We start from the raw sequence: 23,230 nt of genomic DNA, 5'->3' as shown, positions 1-23,230 counted from the left end.
ACTGGTGGACCAATCCTTTGGGATAAGGGAAAAATGGGGTTTTGGGGCTTTATTCCCCTTTGTATGGATTGTTCCTCTCTCTGGGGTCCTCAGAACCCACAGAACTTGGAGCTGCTGCAGACCAGGAGCTCAGGGCACCCTGAGGGCTCTGGGAGCCTTTGGAGCAGCTGGGAAAGGTTTCCCCAGAACTGCTCAGGATCCTGGATCTCACTTTGCTGGGAACTCTTTTCTTGGATGGTGATTCCTGATTGTGAGGGTGGGCAGGCCCTGGCACATGGTGCCCAGAGCAGCTGTGGTGCCCCTGGATCCCTGGCAGTGCCCAAGGCCTGGCTGGATGGGACTTGGAGCAGCCTGGGACAGTGAAAAGTGTCCCTGCCATGGCAGGGGTGGCACTGGGTGGCTTTAAGGTCCCTTCCCACCCAGACCACTCCATGATTCCGTGATTCTGTGAAGAGAATCCAAAGGATCTGGAACAACTCTCACTTCCCACACACGACAATCACACGCCCAGGGCTGGGAGAGCTCCACGGCCTGAGGAGCTCAGGAGATACAAATCTCCAACAGGACTAGCAAAGTGGGAAATCCTGCACTTTTTTTGGTGGGAGTGGAGGATTCCCATGAGGATAATCCTTGGGAAGGAACTCAGAGAAGAAATCTACTGATAAGAAATCCACCTCATCTCTCACAGGTTTTCACTCTGCTCTTCCCTGGAGGACATCCCTGTGCTGGGGATGGACTGGCCAGGACTGGGCGCTTTCCAGACATTTCCCTCCCAAAAACCAAAGGAATTCAGGTCCTCCCCCACTCACGAGATGTATTTTTCCGACTTGTTGAACTTCTTCTCCAGGTACTTGGCCGAGGTCTTGCTGGGGATCTTGACCATGGAGAGCTCCTTGTTGTACCTGGTGAGGTTACAGGGGGTCCTGCAGATGCAGTAATTGCTGTCCTTCTCTGCCAGGAGACCTGCGGGAGGGCAGGCATGGAGCACACGGGACCCCACGGAGCAGGGACACGGAGCAGGGCAGAAGCAGAGATTATCCCTCCCAGAAAGGGGCCAAGGGGTCACTCTGGACATTTCTCTCCCAGTCCATCCCAGTTCTCACCACCTTGGAGAGGCCTCTTGCTGGAGGCAACACTGTCATCAACAACAGCTTGGAGAACTCATGGCTGAGTCTCCTAAATCCAGACTTGGAATGGGTTCCTCCATCCCAAACCCAGCCCCAGGGGGGCTTCTGGGGCTCCCCTGATCCTGAGAGTTTCTGTGCTCATGGAGCCCTTTGCCCCATGGAGAACCAGGAGAAACTTCATCCCAGCATGCATCCAGCACTTCCCAGCAACCTGGGGCTAAACCCAACCCCTCTCCAGGCTGCAGATCCCCTGTTCCTGCCAGCCAGGAGCATCCAGGCCGCTGGAATTCCATGAACATTCCATTCCCCGGGTCCAGGGATCCCTGGTACTCACTGAGCGCGGGCTCTGCGCATTCCTTGTACTGCTCTGGCGTGCAGAAGGGAGCATCCCCTGCAGGGACAGGACAAAGCCATCACAGGGGGATACCGGGCTCTCCCTGGGGACCCAGGGACCCCCACAGTCAGGTGACCCCAGCTGTCCCCAGCTCTGCCTGCCACAGGGGCCTTCTCCCACAGGAGCTGCTGGGAACAGCACCCAGGGAGGCACTGGAGCTAAGAAAGGTGGGACTTGATGATCCCAGAAGTCTTTTCCAACCTTATTCAGACCCAGATTTGTCTTCCATGGCTTGCTCCTATTTCACAGGGAATCCTGGAATATCCTGGGTTGGAAGGGCCCCCAAGGATCACCCAGTCCCACCCCTGGCCCTGCCCAGACCCCCCAAAATCCCACCCTGGGCACCCCTGGCAGCACTGTCCAAACCCTCCTGGAGCTCTGGCAGCCTCAGGGCTGGGACCATTCCCTGGGCAGTGCCAGCACCTCTGGGGGAAGAACCTTTCCCTGATCTCGATCCCAAATCCCCCTGTGACACAACCTCAGGCCATTCCCTGGCTCCTGTCCCTGTCACAGGGGAGCAGAGATGGGAGCTGCCCCTTCTGTGCCCCTCCTGAGGACATTGAGCTCACTGAGCTCTGCTCCAGCTGAACATTCCAAGTGCCCTCAGCTGCTCCTCCAGACCCTTCCCATCCTCATGCCCCTCCTTTGGACCCTCTCAAGTCCTTTGATGTCTTTTTTACTTTGTGGTGCTCAAAACTGCCCCAGAACTCTCGGTGAGGCCGCCCCAACCCAGAGCAGGGCTGGACAATCCCTCCCTGCCACTCTGCTGTCCCTGATCCCCCAGGACAGGGATGGCCCTGCTGGCTCACATCCAGCTTTTCCCAAAAGCCATGGGCACCTCCTTCCCTCAGGTACCCCCAGTCCCTCCAGCCCAGCCACAGGTGTCCCCTGGTGTCCCTGACCTGACACGTGGACTGTCCCTCCAGCCCAGCCTTCAGCGTCCCCCAGGTGTCCTTGTCACTGATCTGGCACATAGCCTGTCCCTCCAGCCCATCCCCAGGTGTCCCAGTCCCTGACCTGGCATCTCCCTCCAGCCCTTGGCCAGGTGTCCCCGCTGTCCCCAGCTGTCCCTGTCCATGACTTGGCATGTGAATCGTCCCTCCAGCCCATGGCCAGGTGTCCCTGTCCCTGACTGTCCCTCCAGCCCATGGCCAGGTGTCCCTGTCCCTGACTGTCCCTCCAGCCCATGGCCAGGTGTCACTGTCCTCCGTCCCTGACCTGGCATGTGCACCATCCTGCAGTTGCAGTTCTCCACGATGTAGCGAGTCTCGCAGTCGATCCTGCAGGCCGTGACGCTGTACACCGGGAAAAACGCCAGGCCCAGCTCCGGGGAGCGGCACTCGCCCCACGGCGGGGGCAGGTACGTCAGCTGGGGACAGGGACAAGACAGGGTCAGCTGGGGACAGGGACAGGGTCAGCTGGGGACAGGGACAGCTGGGGACGGGGACAGGGACAATTGGGGACAGGGACAGGACATCAGCTGGGGACAGGGACAGAATCAACTGGGGACAGGGACAGGGACAGGGACAGGACATCAGCTGGGGGCGGGAACAGGACAGGGTCAGCTGGGGACAGGGACATCAGCTGGGGACAGGGACATCAGCCAGGAACAGGGACAGGGGCAGGTATGTCAGCTGGTGACAGGGACGGGGACAGGGACATGGGCTGCAGGACAGGGCCAGGGCAGGACATGTCCCCTGTCACAGGGCAGCCCCTGCAGTCCCAGGGCACCCCGCCTCCCAGGAGCTCCCTGATTCCTGGGATAACTCACTGGGACAAGCTGTGCTCCCAGTGCCACGGGAGCACATTTCCAGGTGACAATGAATGTCTCGGCAGTGGGAGCAGCTGTGGAGGGATCAGCTGGAATTTGTGCCTGGCAGACTCCACTTTACAAACTGCAAAAGCTCCACCAAACTCTCCCCAGGCAGGAAGATCTGCACATTCCCTGGAAATGTGTGGAGTTTTCCCCCAGCTGCTGCTCCCAGCCTGGCACAGGAATCCCTGGGGTTAAATCCAGGGGGAATCCATCCCTAAGGGCTCCCCTGAACCCCTTCCTGGCCAAATCAGAGCTGAAATCAGGAAAAGCCTTTCCACCCAAAGCCTTGATCGCATGGAGCTGCTGAACTCCTTCCAGACCTGGATTCCTGCTCTCGTGGCCCTGGAGCTGCTGCAGTGCTGGGGAAGGCACCCCAAGGAGCCAGGAGCAGGATGGATGGATGGAGCCATCCCAGCCCTCAGCCCCGGAGAGAATTCACGGGAGAGACTTCATCGGCTTTGATCCCTCTCCCTGCAGCCCCTCCAGATCCTCCTCCTCCTCCTCCTGAGGGATTCCTGAGGGAATCCCTTTCCTTTCTTCCAGATTATCCCAGTACGGGGTTGGTGGGAGGGATCTGGCCTGGATCAGCCCCAGGATGTGGAGCTGCTGCCTCCACCCTCCCCTGCTGCCCCAAAGTGGGAACAAACCACAGCACAGCGGCAGGAAAAGCAGGGAAAAGGCAGCAGGAACATCCCTGCCCTCGGGTCCTGCAGGATTTGTGCTCCCTGGCAGCTTCCCGAGGGCTCCTCCTCCTGCTCCTGCGTAGAGAAATCCAGCTCCAGCCTCTAACTGAGGGTGACACACTCCCAGCCTGGCCCTTTTGCAGTCATTAATAATTCATTTATGAATTAAACGCTTTTCCAGCCCTCCTGATCCCAGCTTTCTCCAGGATTACCAGGATCAGTTCTCAGCTGGCAGGTGCTAAAAGGGAAGGAAAAAATTGATTTGACTCCTTGGAAGCTGGATGGATTCGGCTTGTCCCAAATGCCAGGGAAAGAGGGGATGAGCTTGGAAAACCTGGTGGGAAGAGATCCCCGGGGCAGGGGAGGATCAGCTCCTGCCAAAGCCTTTCCCTGGCCACATTCCTGCCTTTCCACACTGCACCTGGCACGGAGCATCCCAGGAGCTGCAGTATCTGCCCGCAGCCACAGAGGTCACTCCTTCAATTAATTGGAAGTGCTATCCGTGTTTTTCCTGCCTGATTCATTTTCTCAAACAGGGAAATGTGGTGGAGATGATCCCAGCAGAGGTTGGAGCAGTTTGATAAAATCCTGGAATATCCCAGGCTGGGAGGGATCCCACAAGGACTGAGTCCCACCCCTATTCCTGCCCAGGATCCCAGCAATCCCCCAGGATCCCAACAATCCCACCCTGGGCATCCCTGGCAGCGCTGTCCAAACCCTCCTGGAGCTCTGGCAGCCTCGGGGCCGGGACCATTCCCTGGGGAGCCTGGGCAGCGCCAGCACCTCTGGGGAAGAACCTCTCCCTGCCTCATTTTCCTCTGGTTGTGGGATGGATCCAGCACCAATTCCTGCCCAGACTCTCTCACGTGGATGATGGCACCAAAGTCCAGCGATCCCAAGGAGGGATCCAAACCCTCCCTGAATATCCCCACCCGGGCTGGGTTCCCAATGAAACCAGAACCCTCCATTCCTTAAGGAGACCTCCAACAGCAGCAGCTTCTTGGAATTTCCATGTTAGGCAGCTCCAGCCTTTGTGGAATGCTGAAAATCCCAGAGCAGCCATGGCTGGCTGATCCCAGCTCCCAGTTAATGGTGCTGGAACTGCTCCCAGTTAATGGTGCTGGAATTGCCTGTTTGCATCTCCAGCTCCTTTCCCATCCTGTCTGTTCCTTCCCATTTGCTCCCTTCCTGAGGAATTGTTTTCAGGGATGAATTTGACCCTTCCAGCCCCTGGGAGCTCCCTTGGAGCAGAGCTCGGGGGTGTTACGGGGCCCATGAGTGCCCAGGGAAAAATGGGATTTTGGAGCTCCAGGATCCTTCTTTGCAAACCCAACAGGAACAGCAGCACTGAAACCTCCTGGAGGTCCATACAAAGTCCAGGGCAGCCCCTCCAGAGCCTCATCCCAGGTCTGCTCCCACTCCTGCTGCCCCTGGATGAGCTGAGCCTGTGGCTCAGGTGCAAAATCAGCCTTAAATCCCCAATAACGTGGAGTTATGGAATTCTAAAGGTTGGAAAAGCCCTCTGAGACTGAGTCCAGCTGTTCCCTCTAGGGAAATGCCCCATGTTTCCCAGTGTCACATCCACACGGATGAAATCCCTCAGGGATGGGGATTCCCCACTGCCCTGCTCCAAGAAACTCTGCCTCTCCTCTCGCTCATTCCCTGGCACGTGCAGAGGGAGCCAGACCATTCCTCCTCATCCTCCCAGAACATTCTGCCTGGATTTGTTGGACTCAATTCCCAAACTCTGGCAGAGGTGCCCGGTTTGGGGGATGGGGGGAATTGGACTCTGAAGTTTTCCTGTCCTGACTTTTCCACCTTTTTATAAAATCCTCTTTTTCACAAGGTGCAGGGGGAGCAGGAAACTCAAACTATTCCCTCATCCTTGGATCCAATGGCTCTTCCTGACCTCCCTTCCCACTCTCTGCCTCTTCCAGGCTCTGCTTCATTTCCATCCCTTCCCTCCAAACCCATTTTACTTTGCATCCATTCCCGATTCCCTCCCAACCCTGTTTTCCAATCAAAACCCCTCTCCTGCCCTACAAATTCAAAGTTTTCTTCCATCTCCTGCTTCCAACTGCTCCTGCGCCATGAAGGTTCTGTGGGACTGGTTTTATGGGATCTCCTTGTTGAATTAATTCAGAATTTAAGGATAAATTGGAGGGAATCCACTGGGAGAGTTTGTGGGATTGAGGGGAACAAAGAAATCAGGGGGTGAACCTTTTTCCAGGAGGGGTCAGACCATGGGTGGCAGAAAATGCTTGAAGCAAGGGTTAGGAAACATGAATCCATGGAATTATGGAATGGTTTGGGTTGGGAGAGACATTAAAACTCATCCAATTCCAACCCCAGGGACACCTCCCACTGTCCCAGGTTGCTCCAAGCCCCCTCCAACCTGGCCTGGGACAATTCCAGGGATCCGAGGCAGCCACAGCTGCTCTGGGAAATCCATTCCAGGGCCTGCCCACCCTCCCAGCCAGAAATTCCTTCCCAGTATCCCATCCATCCCTGCAGTGGGAGGGACAGGGACAGGGCAGGGATGGATGGGACATTGGGAAAGAATTCCCTGGACACACATTCCCTGTGTCCTGGCACCCCATCCCTTGTAAAATGACACTTCAAACATGGGAAATGTTCTTTAATTCCTCCTAATTCCCAAATCCCAGTGCTTCCACCCTGACTGGGAATCACTGCCAGCCCTGAATCCCATTTTCCTGCCTCTCTAATCCCACTCTGGATCTGCAGGTCTGTACTTCTGCTCTCTATGCCATAAAACCTTTGGAGGGGACGAGTCTCCAGAGCCCCATCAAACAACATTGTTCCAGCTGAGAACCCAGGGCTTCACTGAAGCCTCTGGAATTTTTATGGCCAATTTGGCAGGAATTGCCCTTTTTCAGGTGCTTTCCATCCTCCCTGAATGCCCTGTGCAGCTCTGTTGGGAAGTCTGACCCCATTCCTGACAGAAGAGCTTTGGGTGATGCTGAGATGCTGCAAAAACCAGCCTGGAAAAGGGGAAGGAAGGAGGAGTTTCTCTTTCTCCATGGGATCAGCCCTTCAAAGTATGAATTTTAGTGTGTCCATCCAAGCCTTGGTGCCATGGTCAGGGAAAAGGGGAATAGTGCAGGGATAGTGCAGCTTCCCAAGGTCTGGAGGGGGAGATTCCAATGCCCAGCTCACCCAAAGGTGCCAGGAAAGGGGAAAATGGAAGGGGATCCATCCAAAGCCAGGAGTGGTGGGAGTTGAAGGGCAATTCCCAATTCCAGGGGGTCCTGGCCTCCTTGGGATCCCTCTGGAGGTGATGGATCCTCCCCTGTGCCAGCTCCTGCCAGCTCCTGTTCATGAGCACAAAATCCTCATCCATCCACTCAGGAATTGCCTTGGAAATGCTCCTGGAGATCCCGGAGCACCCCTGGGGAGACACAGGGAACCCCAGCTGGGATGGGACTGTGGGGATTCATCAGGGAAATGGGGTGAAAGCCCCAGGGCAGCAGCTCTGGGCTCCATGGGAGCCCCTCCAGCTCCTTTCCCTCTGCACTCGGGCATGGAGGGCATCCAGGGAGGATTTTCCATCCAGACCCCCCTGTTCTCATTCCAATCATCCATCGTATCCTGGATCCTGCTTCCCTCAGGAAGCTCAGCCCTGGCTGCCCTGAACTTCAGGGATTGCTCCAGTCTGGGATTTCATGGAATCCTGGAATGGTTTGGGTTGGAAGGACCTTAAAGCCCGCCCAGTGCCACCCCTGCCATGGCAGGGACACCTCCCACTGTCCCAGGCTGCTCCCAACCCTGTCCAGCCTGGCCTTGGGCACTGCCAGGGATCCAGGGGCACCACAGCTGCTCTGGGCACCCTGTGCCAGGGCCTGCCCACCCTCCCAGGGAACAATTCCTAATTCCCAATATCCCATCCAGCCCTGCCCTCTGGCAGTGGAAGCCATTCCCTGTGTCCTGTCCCTCCATCCCTTGGAAATATTCCCTCTCCATTTTTCCTGCAGCCCCTTCAGGTCCTGGAAGGTCCCAGTTCGGTCACCCCTGGTGTCTCCTCCCCAATGAACAATCCCACATTTTTTTAACCAGGAAACATCTCCCTTGGCCCTTGGCCAGAAGCAGCTTGGCCTCTTTAACCCATCCACCACATTTTATGGACAAACCTCCTGCTGGAATTGCTTTCTTAGGAGTTTTTGTTGCTGACTCAGCATTTCCACCCTGACACTGACAGGTCCCTCCCAAGGTCACTCCTGCATTAACTCCCAAGGTGGGAAATGCATCCTAAAAGTGTCTCCTTGCAGGAACCACAGGGCTCAGCTACTGCAGGAGGAGGAGAAAAGCTGATTTAATTTCCATTTTTCCAGCCTGAGAGCTCATTGTGAAGGGAGATTTAATGAGATCCCAGCCACGGAGCAGAGCTGGCTCTGGACAGGGGGATTTTGGGAAGCTCTGGGTGGAAAGCCAGGATTTTTGCCCTGGTCCCAAGATGTGAATCCTCACTGGTGCTGAGCAGCTGCAGCTCTGGGAAGGCAGAAAATCAGGGAGCAAAGCCCAGGGAATGCTTCCAGAGCCAGGAATGGACCCCCCCACACCCCAAATTCTGTCCCACAGAGGATCCACAGCTCCCACCATCCCAAATCTTCCCCACTCCACACTATTTATCCCTGGAGAAAGAGCTTTTAACTCCCTGAGGCTGCTCTGAGCTGGAAGATGGGAAATCAGCTCCACCTTTTCTTTATTCCTGTTTTTTTCCAGCTGCAGGATCATTACATTTATGGCCCAGGATGTAAAACTCTGGGTTCAGGACCCCAATAACTGCCTGGGCTCAGTCCCTGGGGGATTTTCCTAGAGCTGTTCCACCTTTGGCTCTGGTTTATTAAAGGAGCAGCACAGGCAGAGAGATTTAGTTGGAAAAACCCAGACTAAATCAGGGATTGGGATAAAAGCTGCACATTGGGAAGGTGGGGGGAACGCAGAAGGCCCCCAAGGACTAATAATTAATTAGAGGAAGCTATTAATGGCTGTAATTAGGTTTAAGATTACTTTCTGGGAAGAGGGATTGGGGTGGGGGCTGAATGCTGGAGATCCCTCCAGCTCTCTTGAGAAAAGGCTTTGGAGCCCTCAGATGATTTTAAACCAGTCAGAAAATCCCAGGAATGAGCTCTTCCCTCTCCCATCAGCAAAACTCTGGCAAAACCCCCAGAAAAAGGGACACCCTTGAGCTGAGAGTCCCTAAATCTGTTCTTCTGTCTTCTACATCTCCCATGTGGAAGGGGGGATTTGGGGAGGAATGTTTTCCCCTCTCTCTCATCTGGATGAAGTTCTGGTTGGAATTCTCATTTTTCAGTGGAAATACTGGAATAGGCAGTGCTGGAAATGGGGTGGGGAAGGATTCCAGCAGCTGCAGCAAAGCCTTGAATTTGCACCAATTTAACCCAAAGTCCTTGAGATCCTCCCTGCAGGCTCCAGCTCCCAGCCCTGCTCCCAGATCTTGTCCAGGATGGTATTTTAAGGAAGGCAAATCTTTTCAATCACTGCTGGAGCTGCCAGATGGATCTGACTCGAGGACCTGTTCCCAGAATCTTCGAGCATCAGGCACCACATGATGCCCTGTCCAGCCCTTTCCACCCATCCATCATCCATCTATCATCCATCTATCATCCATCCATCCATCCATCCATCCATCCATCCATCCATCCATCCATTCATCTATCCATCCATCCATAATCCATCCATCCATCATCATCCATCCATCATCCATCCATCCATCCCTCCATCCATCCATCAATCCATCCATCATCCATCCATCCATCCATCCATCCATCCATCCATCCATCCATCATCCATCCATCCATCCATCCATCCATCCATCAATCCATCCAACATCCATCCATCCATCCCTCCATCCATCCATCAATCCATCCATCATCCATCCATCCATCCAGCCATCCATCCATCCATCCATCCATCATCCATCCATCCATCCATCCATCCATCCATCCATCGATCCATCCATCATCCATCCATCCATCATCCATCCATCCATCCATCCATCCATCCATCCATCGATCCATCCATCCATCATCCATCCATCCATCCATCCATCCATCCATCCATCCATGTGGATGTGTCACTGCTGGGACTCAGGGAAGATGATGATTCCCAGGTATCCCAGGAGAGTTTGTCATAAATCATGTGGATATTCTGGTGTCACCTGAAAGATTCCCACTGTTCTCCATCAGGAACTCTGTCCTCCTGCCTCTTTTTATATCCTTGGAATGTGTTTTTTCTGGGAAAACCCCAGTGGGTTGGACAGGACCCAACACTTGGAGCTGCCACAGCTCAGCTCCAACCATGGAAGAGCAAAGCAGGGAAATCACCAGGCATGAAATCCGTCCTGGAGATGGAATTACTGTGGGACTTTAAGGAACTGTGGGAATGTAGGGATGTGGAATAACCATGGGAGATAACCTGGAAAAGCTGCCCTCATCCCAAGAAATTTGAAGCAAGGCATCAAAAACCTGTTCATGATGGAGCTACATCTCAAGGGGCATCAATTATAGAGAAGGAACCTCTCCCAGGAAGCCCTGGAGGGATCCCGGGGTGGAATGGGAATTTGGGACTTACCCTTTGCTCCTGGGTGGCCACAAAGGTCTGGAATCCAGGGGCCACCCCAAATCCCAGCTCCTGGACAAAGGGAGGCTCAGACTGGCTATGGATCTGCACTTTGACTCCGGCCTCAAACGTCGTCTCCTCTGGAAGAGAAGGGGGAGGTTAAGGAGCTCAAGAACAGCTGGAATGTTCCCGCCTGGATGATCGGATCCCTGGTAACTGAGAGAGGAAATCCAGCAGCAGGATTTGCTAGGAGCACACCACTCCTGGGCCTCATCCCAAATCACCTCCCATCAGCACCAGGATCATCCCCGGCTCCTGATCCCAGCTCCCCCTCCCTGGAACAGTGGCTCCAGCCTGCTCTGAACTTCCAAGAAAGAGAAACCAGGAGGGGACCTCCCCTTTCCAGCTGGAATTTGGTTCCAGGACACGTTAGTGACATTCCCACATCACCAAACCAAACCAACTCCTCCTTCCCCAAGCCGAGCCATTCCCACTCTCCAGGAGGGCTCCAATACTGAGGATTCATGAATTCATGGATGCCTCTTGCTGTCCCATCCCTGGCACAGCCTGAGGCCACTTGGGAATGCTGGTCATGAAATGACATAAAAAATGTCCTAAATGTCAAGGAATTTTGGGTTTGGCAGCTGCTCCAAGCTGGAAAAGCCTTTTGGGCTTGGACACATCAGAGCTCGGGGTGATAGGAGGTTTCCACATCCCAAATCCGTGTGGAGTAACTCGAGGTCAGTCCCTCTTTTCCACTAAAACGAGTGGACAAAAGTCACAGAGTGGCTTTGGAAGGAGAATTGATGAGCTCAGATCAGCCCTCTGGGCTCCTGTCCCCACACACCCGGGGGTGTCACCTCCTCTCCTCGGGATTCCTGCTGCTCTCACATCCCAACAAACCCCAGATTCCATCTGGGACTAAGGACTGACAGAGGAAGTTGTTAACATGACCCAATTTGACCTAAACCTGGAATATTCCTGGATCTGGATCCACACTGGTGGCCAGCAGTGCCACCTCCACATCTGAGGAGTTTCTCTTGGAGGATGAATCATTCCTCAGCCTCCCACTATTCTGTAGCATGTTCCTACTATTTAATTGTTCATTTCAATTTCTAACAGCTCTGGGAGAACCTCAGGAGCAGGGAATCCCAGCCATTCCCAGCTCCGGAGCTGCTTCTCCACAAAGAGGGTTGGGACGACATGGGCAGGGGACAAGGGGACAATGAGGGGACTCTGGAGGAGGTTTTGTGGATCTCAGGAATTGAGGATTTAACTCTGCTGGCAAAGGGATCTGCTGCCTTCTCCCAAAAGGATCTTCCTTACAGGATCATGGAGTCCGGGAATGGTTTGGGTGGGAAGGGACCTCAAAGCCCACCCAGTGCCACCTCTGCCATGGCAGGGACACCTCCCACTGTCCCAGGCTGCTCCAAGCCCTGTCCAGCCTGGCCTTGGGCACTGCCAGGGATCCAGGGGCACCACAGCTGCTCTGGGCACCCTGTGCCAGGGCCTGCCCACCCTCCCAGGGAGGAATTCCTTTCCAAAATCCCACCTAAACAGACCCTGCTCACCCAGGAGCTGCCAAGGCAAACAAAGCGAGACCCCACAGGTGGGATGGGTTTAGGCTGGGATTTGCCAGGACAAACAGGAGCATCCCAGTGCTCGGATCCCCTCCCTTCCAGCCCCTCCAAGGTGTCACCTCCCAGCTCAGCAAAGCCATGGCCAAGGGCTGAGCCAGGAGTCTGGAATTCTGGAGACCCCAGGCCAGACACTGCTGTCACCTCCTGGGAAAACCCCAGCCCCAAACCACACATTCTCCCAGTTTTTGGGAACAAACCCCTGCTAGCTCTTCCCAAGTACATTTGGTGATGGAGAACATCCAAATTCCATCTCAATCCCATCCCGATCCCGTCTCCACAGCCCCACAGCATCCCAGGATCTGCCCCAGCTGCCCAAACCCCAGCCCAGGCCAGGCTCAAACCCTTCCCAAGCTCCCCCCAAGCCCTCCAGCCCCAATTCCCATCCCATTTTTCCCGCTCCTGCCGGTCCCACCCACCCCCACGGCTCTGCCGGGTGTTGATCCCCTTCCAGCACTCCGGAGGAGATTCCATCTGCTTGCCTCAGTAATTCTCTGACACCTCAGATGAAAAAACTCCTATTTCGCTTAATTTGTTGGGCAACAGGAATTTTCCCAAAATATTTTCCATCCGAAACTCCTCTGCCCATTTCTGCACCTGCCCCAGCCCTAATTCCATGGATTTCCCATGCCCAGGGGTCTGTCCATGTGTAAATCCCTGTCCATCCATACCAAGGTCCAGCCTGCAGGTATCCAAATTAATCTTAAAACCAGCAGGATTTGGAATTTTAAATGGGAAATCCTGGAATGAAGCCAGTGGTGCCCATGGAAAGGGAGGGAAAGGCCACAGCATGGAACAAACTTTAGGATTAAATCCCACAACTGAAGAATTCCATCAGTGATGATACCCAGGAAAACAAAGCAAACAGGATTGTTTTAGTGGAGCTGCCAACCCCAGGCAGCTTTCCTTGTTTTTCCTGCACAAGGATGAAACCAAAAATATGGAATTGGCTTGGAAAAATTGTCCTTTCTCATAAAAAATCGATTCCTTCCAAAATTCCTGTTTGCTGCTAGGAGAGGCAAGTTAAAAACCCAGATTGGATGGAAATGCCTGGATCAGAACTCATTAACTGCATCCTAAATATTCCACACCCATGCTGGGATCCAGGAGCTTTAGTGGGGATTAAATATTTCTTGGAATTGTGGGAAAAGGGAGGGCCCAGCAGCACCAAAAATCTGGGTTTGGGGTCATTCATTTCTGAAGGAATTTTCCCTGGACACAACAAATCCCAAGAGGCTCTGTGGCAACCCCTGGCACTGGAGAGGGCTCTGAATGTCCCAGGGAAAAATCCCAGCCATTATTTTATTCATATTTCAAATTCTAGTAACTTTTGACAATTTGACTTTTTTTTTCCATTTTGACAGATTTTTTTTCCCAAATTTTTCCAATTTTAGCATCATGTGGAATGGCTTTTTCTGGGAATTTCTCCTGGACCTCTGAGGCTGAACCACTGCTCTTCCCATTTTTTTATTAACACCCATGACTGTGGGGAAAAATAATCCTGGAATCCTTGGATTTGCTCAGAGAAACCAAAACCAATCCAAATCCATTGGGATTTGGGTTGCACCTCCAGTTTTTAACCTTGTTTGGGATGTTGGGAATGCTTCATTTATCCCCAGCCCCACTCTCAGGGCCTGGAAATTCAGTTTATAGCCCATTCCAGGTTGGGAATAATAAAAAATTCCTTGGAAACTGCATTTTTTTCCATACAGTAAATCCATTCCTGCACCCAGCGAGTCTCCCAATGAGCCCATTTTTTGGAATCACCCATCAATTTGGGGAAAATAACCCTGAAATCTTTGGATTGGGTCAGAAAAATTCAAAATCAATCCCAATCTCTTGGGATTTGGCACATCCCAGTTTTAAACCTTATTTAGGGATCTGGGGAAGCCCAACCCCTTCCTTCATCTCCAGCCCCACTCCCAGAGCCTGGAAATTCAGGTTTTAGAGCATTCCAGGTTGGGAATAATCCAGAATTCCACATTTTCCCACACATTAAATCCATTCCTGCTCCCAGGGTGGGGTCTCCCAGCAAATCCTGAGCTGCTCTTTCCCCTGCAGGATTAAAGGAGCTTGAATTAAATCTGGGATTAATTCAGCACCTGCTGCCAGCTGGCTGCAGAGGGAAGCTCAGCTTCCTACTCCTGCTGCTGCCTTTCCATGACTTTTTTGGGAAGAGCATCCCTGGAAAACTCTACAGGGAACAGCAGCAGAACTCGGCTGGGACCAAACTCATCCCTGAAAACTCAGGAATTAAAATCCCAAAAGCTGGGGGCTCCCCTCTCACCCTGCCTGGTCCTGTCCAAACACATCCAATTCCCCCTGGGAATGAACAGCTGGAGCTGATCCTGGCACTGATTTATCAGGAAATGAGGATACAGCCAGAGCTGGGAGGTGTTTCTGGTGGAATTGTTATCCCCAGCTCTGAAATGGTTATTCCTCACTTCTGGAACTGTTATCCCACAGCGCTGGAATTATTATCCTCTGGAGTTGTTATCCTCAGCTCTGGAATTGTTATCCCCAGCCGTGGAATTGTGATCCTGTAGCTCTGGAATTGTTATCCCCAGCTCTGGAACTGTCATCCCTCAGCTTTGGAACTGTCATCCCTCAGCTCTGGAACTGTCATCCCCAGTCAGCAGCTCCAGGGGGGATATTCCAGCTTGGAGAAAGCCAAAGCAGGTCCCACACAGCTCCGTCTGGGAATTCCTCAGTTAATTCCAATAAATCTTCTCCTGCTCTGGACAGAGGGAACGGAGCTGGGAAAGGTTTTCACTGTCCTTGGCCTCAGTCTCCCCTCTGTAAAACTGGAACTAAATCCCAAGGAATTCCTTGGGCTGGAAGTGTCTCCAAGGGCTCCCCCCACCCCCAGGTGCCCCCAAACCCCAGGAGGAGCAACGGCCCCGGGGCAGCCCCAGGAGCCACATCTGGCAGGGAGCCTAGATGTGCATCCCTGGAGGGCACTCTGGGACCAGGATTCCTGGTGTTCCTCGGGAAGGAAGGACCTGGAGCAGGGGCCAGACATGCCCCAGGAATGCTGTGGGATGCTGAGTTCATCCTGAGGTTTTCCAGCATCTTTTGCTTGGTATCACCATGGAAACGATGAGCCAAGGCTGCCCACCTTCCCAGGGATCTCCAACATTCCCGGGGATTCCCAGCCTTCCAGGGATTCGCTCTTCCCAGGGGTTTCCTGGTCCCAGGGCTCCCACAACTTCCCAGGGATCCCCCATCTTCCAGGGATCCCCCACACCTTCCAGATATCTCCTGTTCCCACCTCCTGTCTGACCCCTGGGAAGGGCAGGAATTCCCAGCACCGAGAAGCTGCTCTGCGTGTGCTCCCTGTTCCCACCAACCCCTAGACTCCCGAAATCCTCCCACGTTTCTCTTTATTCTGGGCAGCATCTGGGACTTGGATTTGTGTCCTCAGGTCATCCCAAGGCCCTGCTGAGCAGGGGATCCCTGAATGCTCCCTGTGCTCCCAGGGAATCTCCTGCCCCTCCAACCCCTCCATATCCAGGCAGGAATCCTGAGCAAACTCCCAACGCTCACATTTTTCCCAGACAAAGATTTATACTGTCTTAGGTTGGAAATGCAGGATGTGTCTGGGGTGTGTATTCCATTGCCATCTGTCAGAGCTGGGGCAGCTCTCTGCTGCTCTCTGGGCAGTTTTCTTTATCTCTCCCACAGCCAATCCTCCCTCCAGGAGATCTCTGCTGTTCATGGCCAGTGAGTGTCCCTGCATGGCTGAGAAAATTCCATCATCCCATGGGGAGAGGCTCTGCCCAGGGGAGGAGCCAAGCATTCCTACCTGGATACAATCTGACCTTGGGAACACTACAGCAGCCTTTGCCCACTGCATTCCCAGAGGAGCAGCTTTCTTCCCCACTGCATTCCCGGAGGAAGACCAGGCCCATCTCCAGCAGCCCTGGAGCTTCAGAGGAAAACTCCACCCTTGTGCAGGATCCCTGCTCCAGCAGAAGCACAGCTGGCACTGCAGGAGGGCTGAGCCACCATGGGATGGGACTGCTGCCACCTCCCTGACCCACAGGCTGCCAGGGCCTGCTCTGACTCTGGCAGTGTTTGTTTTCTTTTTTTTTTTTGTACTATTGCATTTGTATTTTTATGTTTCCTATTAAAGAATTGTTATTCCTATTCCCGTATCTTTGCCTGAGACCCCCTTAATTCCAAAATTATAATAATTCAGAGGGAGGGGGTTTGCATTTTCCATTTCAGGGGAGGCTCGTGTCTCGCTTAGCAGACACCTGTCTGTTCAAACCAAGGCATATACATTGAAACAAAAAATCCAATTGCCATGGAAACATGGCTCCAAGGAAGCGGGTGCTGCAATCCCACCAAGGGAAAATGTGCAGCTGTGAAGGCACCAGTTTCACCAGTTTGGCTGCCCCGAGAGTGCTCTGACTTCCATGGAATTGGGGTTTCAGTTCCTTGGGAAGCTGGAATCTGAGCGTTGATCCCAGCTGAGGCCATGCAGCCTTTCTAGGAAAATCACTCCAGATTTGTCCTGGGGGTGTTTTTTGCTGTGGGCTGAGCTCTGGGAGCAATCAGGGACAAGAAATTTCCTCCTGGATAAAAGGGAGCTGTCTGCCACATCAGGGCTGTTCCCCTGGGATACAGCAGGAGTGATGTCCTGGGGGCTGTGCAGGCTCTGGGGGAGCCCAGCCCGGCTGGATTCAAGGGAATAAATTCATCCTGGAGAAAAGGAGGCTCGGGGGAACTTCTGACTCCACAACTCCCAGACAGGGTGAGGCAGCCAGGGGAATCAGGATTTCTCCTGGGAAAAGGGGACAGGATGAGAGGCAACGGCCCCGGGCTGTGTCAGGGGAGGCTCAGGTTTGGTTCAGGGAAAATTCCCTCATGGGAAGGGGCTGTCCAGGGTGGTTTGGAGTCATCCCAGCTGTCACCACAGAAGGACCCCTCCGCTGCCATTCCCCTTTGCTTCAGGGAGAAGGCAACGGCAGGAATGGGAGAGAGAAGGAAAAACAGCTTTGCCAGCAAAAGAGGGAGACAGAGGGAATCTGGGATGGAGCAAAGGCTGGGAAAGAAGCAAAGAGGTCTCTGCAGTCTGATCCCAAGGGATGAGGGCACGGAGCCAGTGCTTCCCTCTGGCACCTCTGAAATTCCTGCCTGGAAGTGTCCCAGGTCAGCTTGCACAGGGCTTGGAGAACCTGGGACAGGGGGAGGTGTCCCTGCCCAATGGATGGACTTTAAAGTCCCTCCCAACCCAAAGCATTTCATGCTTCTGGAATTCCTACAGCATCAACTGGGAAAAAAAAAACCAGGATAAGCCCCAGCTCCCACCTGCCGTGAGCTGGGACTCAAAGCCTCCCTACAGAAATTTCTGATTTATCTCCCACTTTTCATTTATTTGGGTGCCTTGCACCCCATTCCTCAGTCATGGAATGGGAAGGGGCAGGAGCTGGGACTCCAGAGCTCCTCCAGCTCCTCCCCAGCCTGGAGAGGAGGTTTTTCCCTGCTCCCTCCTTTCCTAGCTCCCTCCCTTCCCGAGGAGCAGGAGGTGTTGTACAACCCCATGGAGCCGCTGTGCTATTTTTAGGGAACATATTGCATTTGCATCCCAAATCTGGGGCCAGATGGCTCCATGGATATTATTAAAAAGCTCCTTACATAATCCAGGAGCAGGAGAAAGCACCAGGATTCCAGCCCAGGGCTGGGAAAGGTTTTGCTGGACAAGCAGAATCCAGGAATTCAATATTCCAGCTCCTTGCTCCTATTTAATAATTGAAAAGAGGGAATAAATGTCTGGGAAGCTGCTCTCCTGGGGTCATCCCAGGACAGGCAGGGATGCTCCTGCCAGGTGATGCTGCTTCCATGACCAAGGAATACAAATCCCCTTCCCACCTCAACATCCCTTGGGAATCCCGTGTGGCAGTGAAAGGAGGCAGGAGAGCCAAAAGATCCAGAGCTCCATGGACATTATTAAAAAGCTCCTTACATAATTCAGGAGCAGGAGAAAGCACCAGGATTCCAGCCCCAGGCTGGGAAAGGTTTTGCTGGATGAGCAGAATCGAGGAATTCAATATTCCAGCTCCTTGCTTGTGCCCTATTAAGCTTAATTTTTAATCATTAAAAGGAGGGAACAAATGTCTGGGAAGCTGCTCTCCTGGGGTCATCCCAGGGCAGGCAGGGATGCTCCCGGGATGCTGCTTCCACGATTTCTCTGTGCTGGGGAAGGAATAAAAATGCCCTTCCCACCTCAGCATCCCTTGGGAATCATGTGTGGCAGTCAAGGGTGACCATGGGAGGGACAAGAGCCAAAAGATCTAGAGCTCTGTGGATTTTATTAAAAAGCTCCTTACATAATCCAGGAGCAGGAGAAAGAGCCAGGATTCCAGCCCAGGGCAGGGAAAGGTTTTCCTGGATAAGCAGGAGCTAGGAATTCAATATTCCAGCTCCTTGCTCCTCCCTTTTAAACTAAATTTTTAATCATTAAAATAAGGGAACAAGTGTCCCATAACCTGTTCTCCTGGGGGTCATCCCAGGGCAGACAGGAATGCTCCTGGGATGCTGCTTCCACAATTTCTCTGTGCTGGGGAAGGAATAAAAATGCCCTTCCCACCTCAGCATCCCTTGGGAATCACGTGTGGCAGTGAAGGGGAAGGAGGGAGCAGAGCCAAAATCTCCACAGCCATCCTGGTACCTCCGGCAGTCTTGGGAGCTGCTGGCAGGAACAGGGGGTGGGAAGGAGCAGAGATTCCCTGGAGGGAGGGAGGGAAGGAGGGATGTTCCCGGCATCCAGAGCCGGGGGTGTCACCCATCTGCCAGTCTTGTTCAGCTGCTGCCCCCAGGGACTGGGATGATCCCAAATAAATCAAAATAAGGGAAAACAGCTCTGAAAGGCGCAGAACCAGATCCTGCTCATCCCTCCCCCTCCAGGAGCTTCGCTGCCTCTCCTGGAACTGCCTGAAAAATTAAACAGGGGAAAGCTGCTGCTGATTCTGGCTGCTGCAGGAGCCAGAGGGAACAGAAGTCCCAGGGATGAGGAGGGGTCCTGGCAGAGCTGCTGCCCCTTTGGGATGGAGGGATGGATGATGGATGGATGGATGGATGGATGGATGGATGGATGGATGGATGGATGGGACTGGGATGTCCAAGAGTCCAGCCAGTTTTTGTTATGGATGAAAGGGAGATCACAGGATCATGGAATGGTTTGGGTGGGAAGGGACCTTAAACCCATCCATTCCCACCATCTGCCATGGCAGGGACACCTCCCACTGTCCCAGGCTGCTCCCAGCCCTGTCCAGCCTGGCCTTGGGCACTGCCAGGGATCCAGGGGCAGCCACAGCTGCTCTGGGCACCCTGTGCCAGGGCCTGCCCACCCTCCCAGGGAACAATTCCTAATTCCCAATATCCCATCCATCCCTGCCCTCTGGCAGTGGAAGCCATTCCCTGTGTCCTGTCCCTCCATGCCTTGTCCCCAGTCCCTCTCCAGCTCTCCTGGAGCCCCTTTGTGTCCTGCAAGGGGCTCTGAGCTCTCCCTGGAACTTCCCTTCTCCAGGAAAGGATTTTCCCTCACTGTGTCCCTAAGCATTGCAGCACCTCCCTCCCTTTGTCCCCCAATGTCCCCACATGTCCCCCCAGCCCTGTCCCATCCTGCCACCCCCTCTATCAAAGGATTTTATGGATAAATAAATGGAAATATAAAAAATTTGCAGTGAATTTCGGTGCCACCCACAGTGCATTCACAGCTGTGGGGCAGCAGGATGGGCAGGATTTCCCAACCAACTTGGGAAACCTCCAGGCAGCTCAGGCTGCTGGAACTGGGCTGGAGAGAGGGAAAATAGACCAAAATATCCATCAGTGCCAGGCTGATGGGAATTCGGGTAGGAAATGGTGGGGCTGGCACTGGAAGGTTTTCAAGGAATGGGGAGAAAACAGCAGGAGATGAAATCCAGCAATGGATAAGAATGAGGCAGAGTTGAGTCCAGATGGATTTTCCAAGAGAGACAAACAAGGGAATTCCTCAACTTGTGGCCACCTCAGAGCTGACCATCAGTCCCAGTGGTCACCATGGTGATGATCCATCCACCCCATCCCTTGATTTATTGAGATGGAAAGTCCCTTTTTAAGGAGTCATGGAGGGTGGGGTGGCTCCATCCCATGGAATTTCATCCCATTCCTCTCCCAAATCCACCTTCCCAGGTGCCAACACCCCACGGGATGGGGCTCCAGGAGCCCTGGCAGTGGACATGTCACCCCCAGCTCTGGTCACAGGGGGGGATGGATGGGCACAGGGAAAGGAGCACCTCAGGAGTGGCTGGGATGGGAAGAGGAGCGGGAAAGGCGGGATTTGGGAGGAGTCCAGCACAGCTTGGGTTGTGTCTGGCGAGGGGAAAGCTCCGGATCCTCTCTATAAATATTCCCAGGCAAACACCAGACGGGAGCAGAACATTTCCACCAGCAGGAAAAACAGTGGTGAAAACAGGACCCAGACTGGAACAGGTTATCCCGGGATACCAACCCCAACCCCTTCATTTGGGGACATTCCAGCCAGGTCCCAGCCCCAGCTGAGGGGACAGTGTGCAAATAAAGAGGGGATTTGAGATTTTCCCCTCAGAATCAGCTCTGACATCCCTTGGGATGTGGGTTCTGAGCTGCTCCTGGAATTACCGGGAGCCTGCAGTACCTGCAGGACCTGCAGGAAAAGGTTGGAAAAATGATGGAGGGAAGCCCTCCGGGGAACACTCTGGGGGCTGGAGGAGCAAACTGGGGGATCCTCTGCTCCCCACTGGGACCAGACTGGGGCTGGCTCCAGACTTTGGGTTTGGGGAGATGTTGGATGTAGGCAGAACAGGGGAAGATGGGATCCTTCCCTGGAAGTGACAATTCCAAGAGAGCTGAAGGTGCGGTGGTGGATCAGAGGTGAGCAGATCCCAAGGGAGGGCAGAGCTGGCTCAGAGCCCTTTTCCTCCAGGCAAGAATTCCACAAAAGAGGAAACAGCCTCGGGCTGTGCCAGGGGAGGCTTCGGTTGGATTTTGGGGAAATTCCTTCATGGAAGGGCCGGTCCAGCCGGGGAGTCCCTGACCTTGCAGGGATTAAAATCCAGGTGGATGTGGCACTTGGGGACAGGAGCCAGTGGTGGCCTTGGCAGTGCTGGAGGATGCTGGTCTCGCACCCTCCTGAACAATTCCATAACCCTGGATTCCAAGCAATCTTTCCTCACAAAGACCAGCAATTCTGCCTGGCACATTTTGGAATGGTTGACATCAAATCCCTCTCCCCCATCCCCTCTCTGGACACCCCCATTTTCCTTCCCTCACCCTGAGCTGGCACGGACAGAAAATAGACTTTTCCATTCCCAAAGCCCTTCTCTTCCCACTGCTCCCACTCCAGAACACGGGAGCAGCTCCGCGGGTGGGGTGCCTGTCACCCTGCCACACCCCCCAGACGGGTCTTCCCTCTTTTCCTGGGACAGCAGCAGTGGAAAAGCAGAGCCACAGCACAGAGATCCCAAGGGCTCCGCTCCACCCAGGCACAGCCCTGGCCCAAGGCTTCCCCGGCCCTGCTGGAGGTGGCAGAATTCCAAACTCATCCCAGCCAGCCCCGTTTGTGCCCAGGGACTGGTGACACTGCTCCAGCCCAGCTCAGGGGCTGCTGCCACACGGCTGCCCTGCTCAGATGTCCCCAGCCCTGTCCCAGCTCAGGGTGTCCCCAGCCTGTCCCAGCTCAGGATCTCAGGATGTCCCCAGCCTGCCCTAGCTCAGGATGTCCCCAGCCCTGGCTCAGGATGTCCCCAGCCTGCCCCAGCTCAGGCCTGTCCCAGCTCAGGATGTCCCCAGCCCAAGCTCAGGGTGTCCCCAGCCTGTCCCAGCTCAGGATGTCCCAGCTCAGGATGTCCCCAGCCCCAGCTCAGGATCTCAGGATGTCCCCAGCCTGCCCCAGCTCAGGATGTCCCCAGCCCCAGCTCAGGATGTCCCCAGCCTGTCCTAGCTCAGGATGTCCCCAGCCCTGGCTCAGGATGTCCCCAGCCTGTCCCAGCTCAGGATGTCCCCAGCCTGTCCCAGCTCAGGATGTCCCCAGCCTGTCCTAGCTCAGGATGTCCCCAGCCCTGGCTCAGGATGTCCCCAGCCTGTCCCAGCTCTGGCCTGTCCCAGCCAGGACGTGGCACACCCTGCTGGGCCAGAACAGGAGGAAGGCTGGGGAATGTGGCCTGGGGGGTGCAGGGAAGGGGCCCAGGTGCACCACAGGTCACCTGTGGCTCCTGTCACTGTCCCCAGGGTGCCAGGGCAGCTGTGCCCACAGCCCTGGGGAGGCCACCAAGGCCACCCACCCGCCCCTCTGAGGGACTGTCCCCAGCTGTCCCCAAAGCACAGGGAGGATGAGCTTCCCTCACTCCATGGTGGGACGCCAGCAGAAAAAGGCTGAATCCCTGGATTTAGGTGCCTTTCCCACACCAGATCCATCCCAGACCCCTGCACTGTCCCTCTCTGTTCCCAGCTGGGACCCCCACCCCACAGATCCATTTTCTCCCCTCTATCCCCCCAAAGCAAATCGAGTCCTTCCCAGTTCTGCCTCCTCCAGGGAAGCCCAGCAGGAGCCCTGGGAGCAGCTCAGCTCTTCCCTCTGAGCAGTTTAATATTCCAGAGCTGGCGATTTGTCCCTCCAGAGCAGATTCTTTGCTCCTCCAGAGCAGATTATTTATTCCTTCAGAGCAAATTATTTAATATTCCAAAGCAGATTATTTGTTCCTTCAGAGCAGATTATTTAATATTCCAGAGCAGATTACTTGTTCCTTCAGAGTAGATCCTTTATTCCTTTGGAGCTGTTTATTTGCTCCTCCAAAACTGATTTTTTTTTATTCCTTCAAAGCAAATTATTTACTCCTCCAAATCAGATTATTTAATATTCCAGACCAGATTATTTTTTCTTCCAGACCAGATCTTTTCAGTCCTTCAGAGCAAATTCTTTGTTCTCCCATTATAGATTATTTAATATT

The 23,230-nt window shown here is 54.1% G+C and overlaps 2 protein-coding genes across 5 annotated transcripts in view; both read right to left on the bottom strand.

The window, feature by feature from the left end:
* Positions 1-23,230, bottom strand: part of LOC137486713 (acid-sensing ion channel 2) — a 429,682-nt gene that overhangs the window by 7,225 nt on the left and 399,227 nt on the right. For all 3 annotated transcript variants that reach the window (XR_011005784.1, XM_068212173.1, XM_068212175.1), the window contains exons 3-6: positions 10,633-10,760; positions 2,740-2,890; positions 1,462-1,518; positions 810-963 (exon numbers count right to left, since the gene is read on the bottom strand). Coding sequence is in view for 2 of the 3 variants with exons in the window: in XM_068212173.1 (XP_068068274.1) it covers positions 810-963; positions 1,462-1,518; positions 2,740-2,890; positions 10,633-10,760 (490 nt within the window). In the remaining variant the exon portion in view is untranslated. The remainder of the gene's footprint in view (positions 1-809; positions 964-1,461; positions 1,519-2,739; positions 2,891-10,632; positions 10,761-23,230) is intronic.
* Positions 1-23,230, bottom strand: part of FTSJ3 (FtsJ RNA 2'-O-methyltransferase 3) — a 295,974-nt gene that overhangs the window by 64,594 nt on the left and 208,150 nt on the right. The window lies entirely within an intron of this gene.

This window comes from Anomalospiza imberbis, chromosome 22, assembly GCF_031753505.1.
Source record: "Anomalospiza imberbis isolate Cuckoo-Finch-1a 21T00152 chromosome 22, ASM3175350v1, whole genome shotgun sequence".
NCBI lineage: Eukaryota > Metazoa > Chordata > Aves > Passeriformes > Viduidae > Anomalospiza > Anomalospiza imberbis.
The sequence above is the reverse complement of the archived record's forward strand: the minus strand, read 5'-3'. Positions and strand labels throughout refer to the sequence as shown.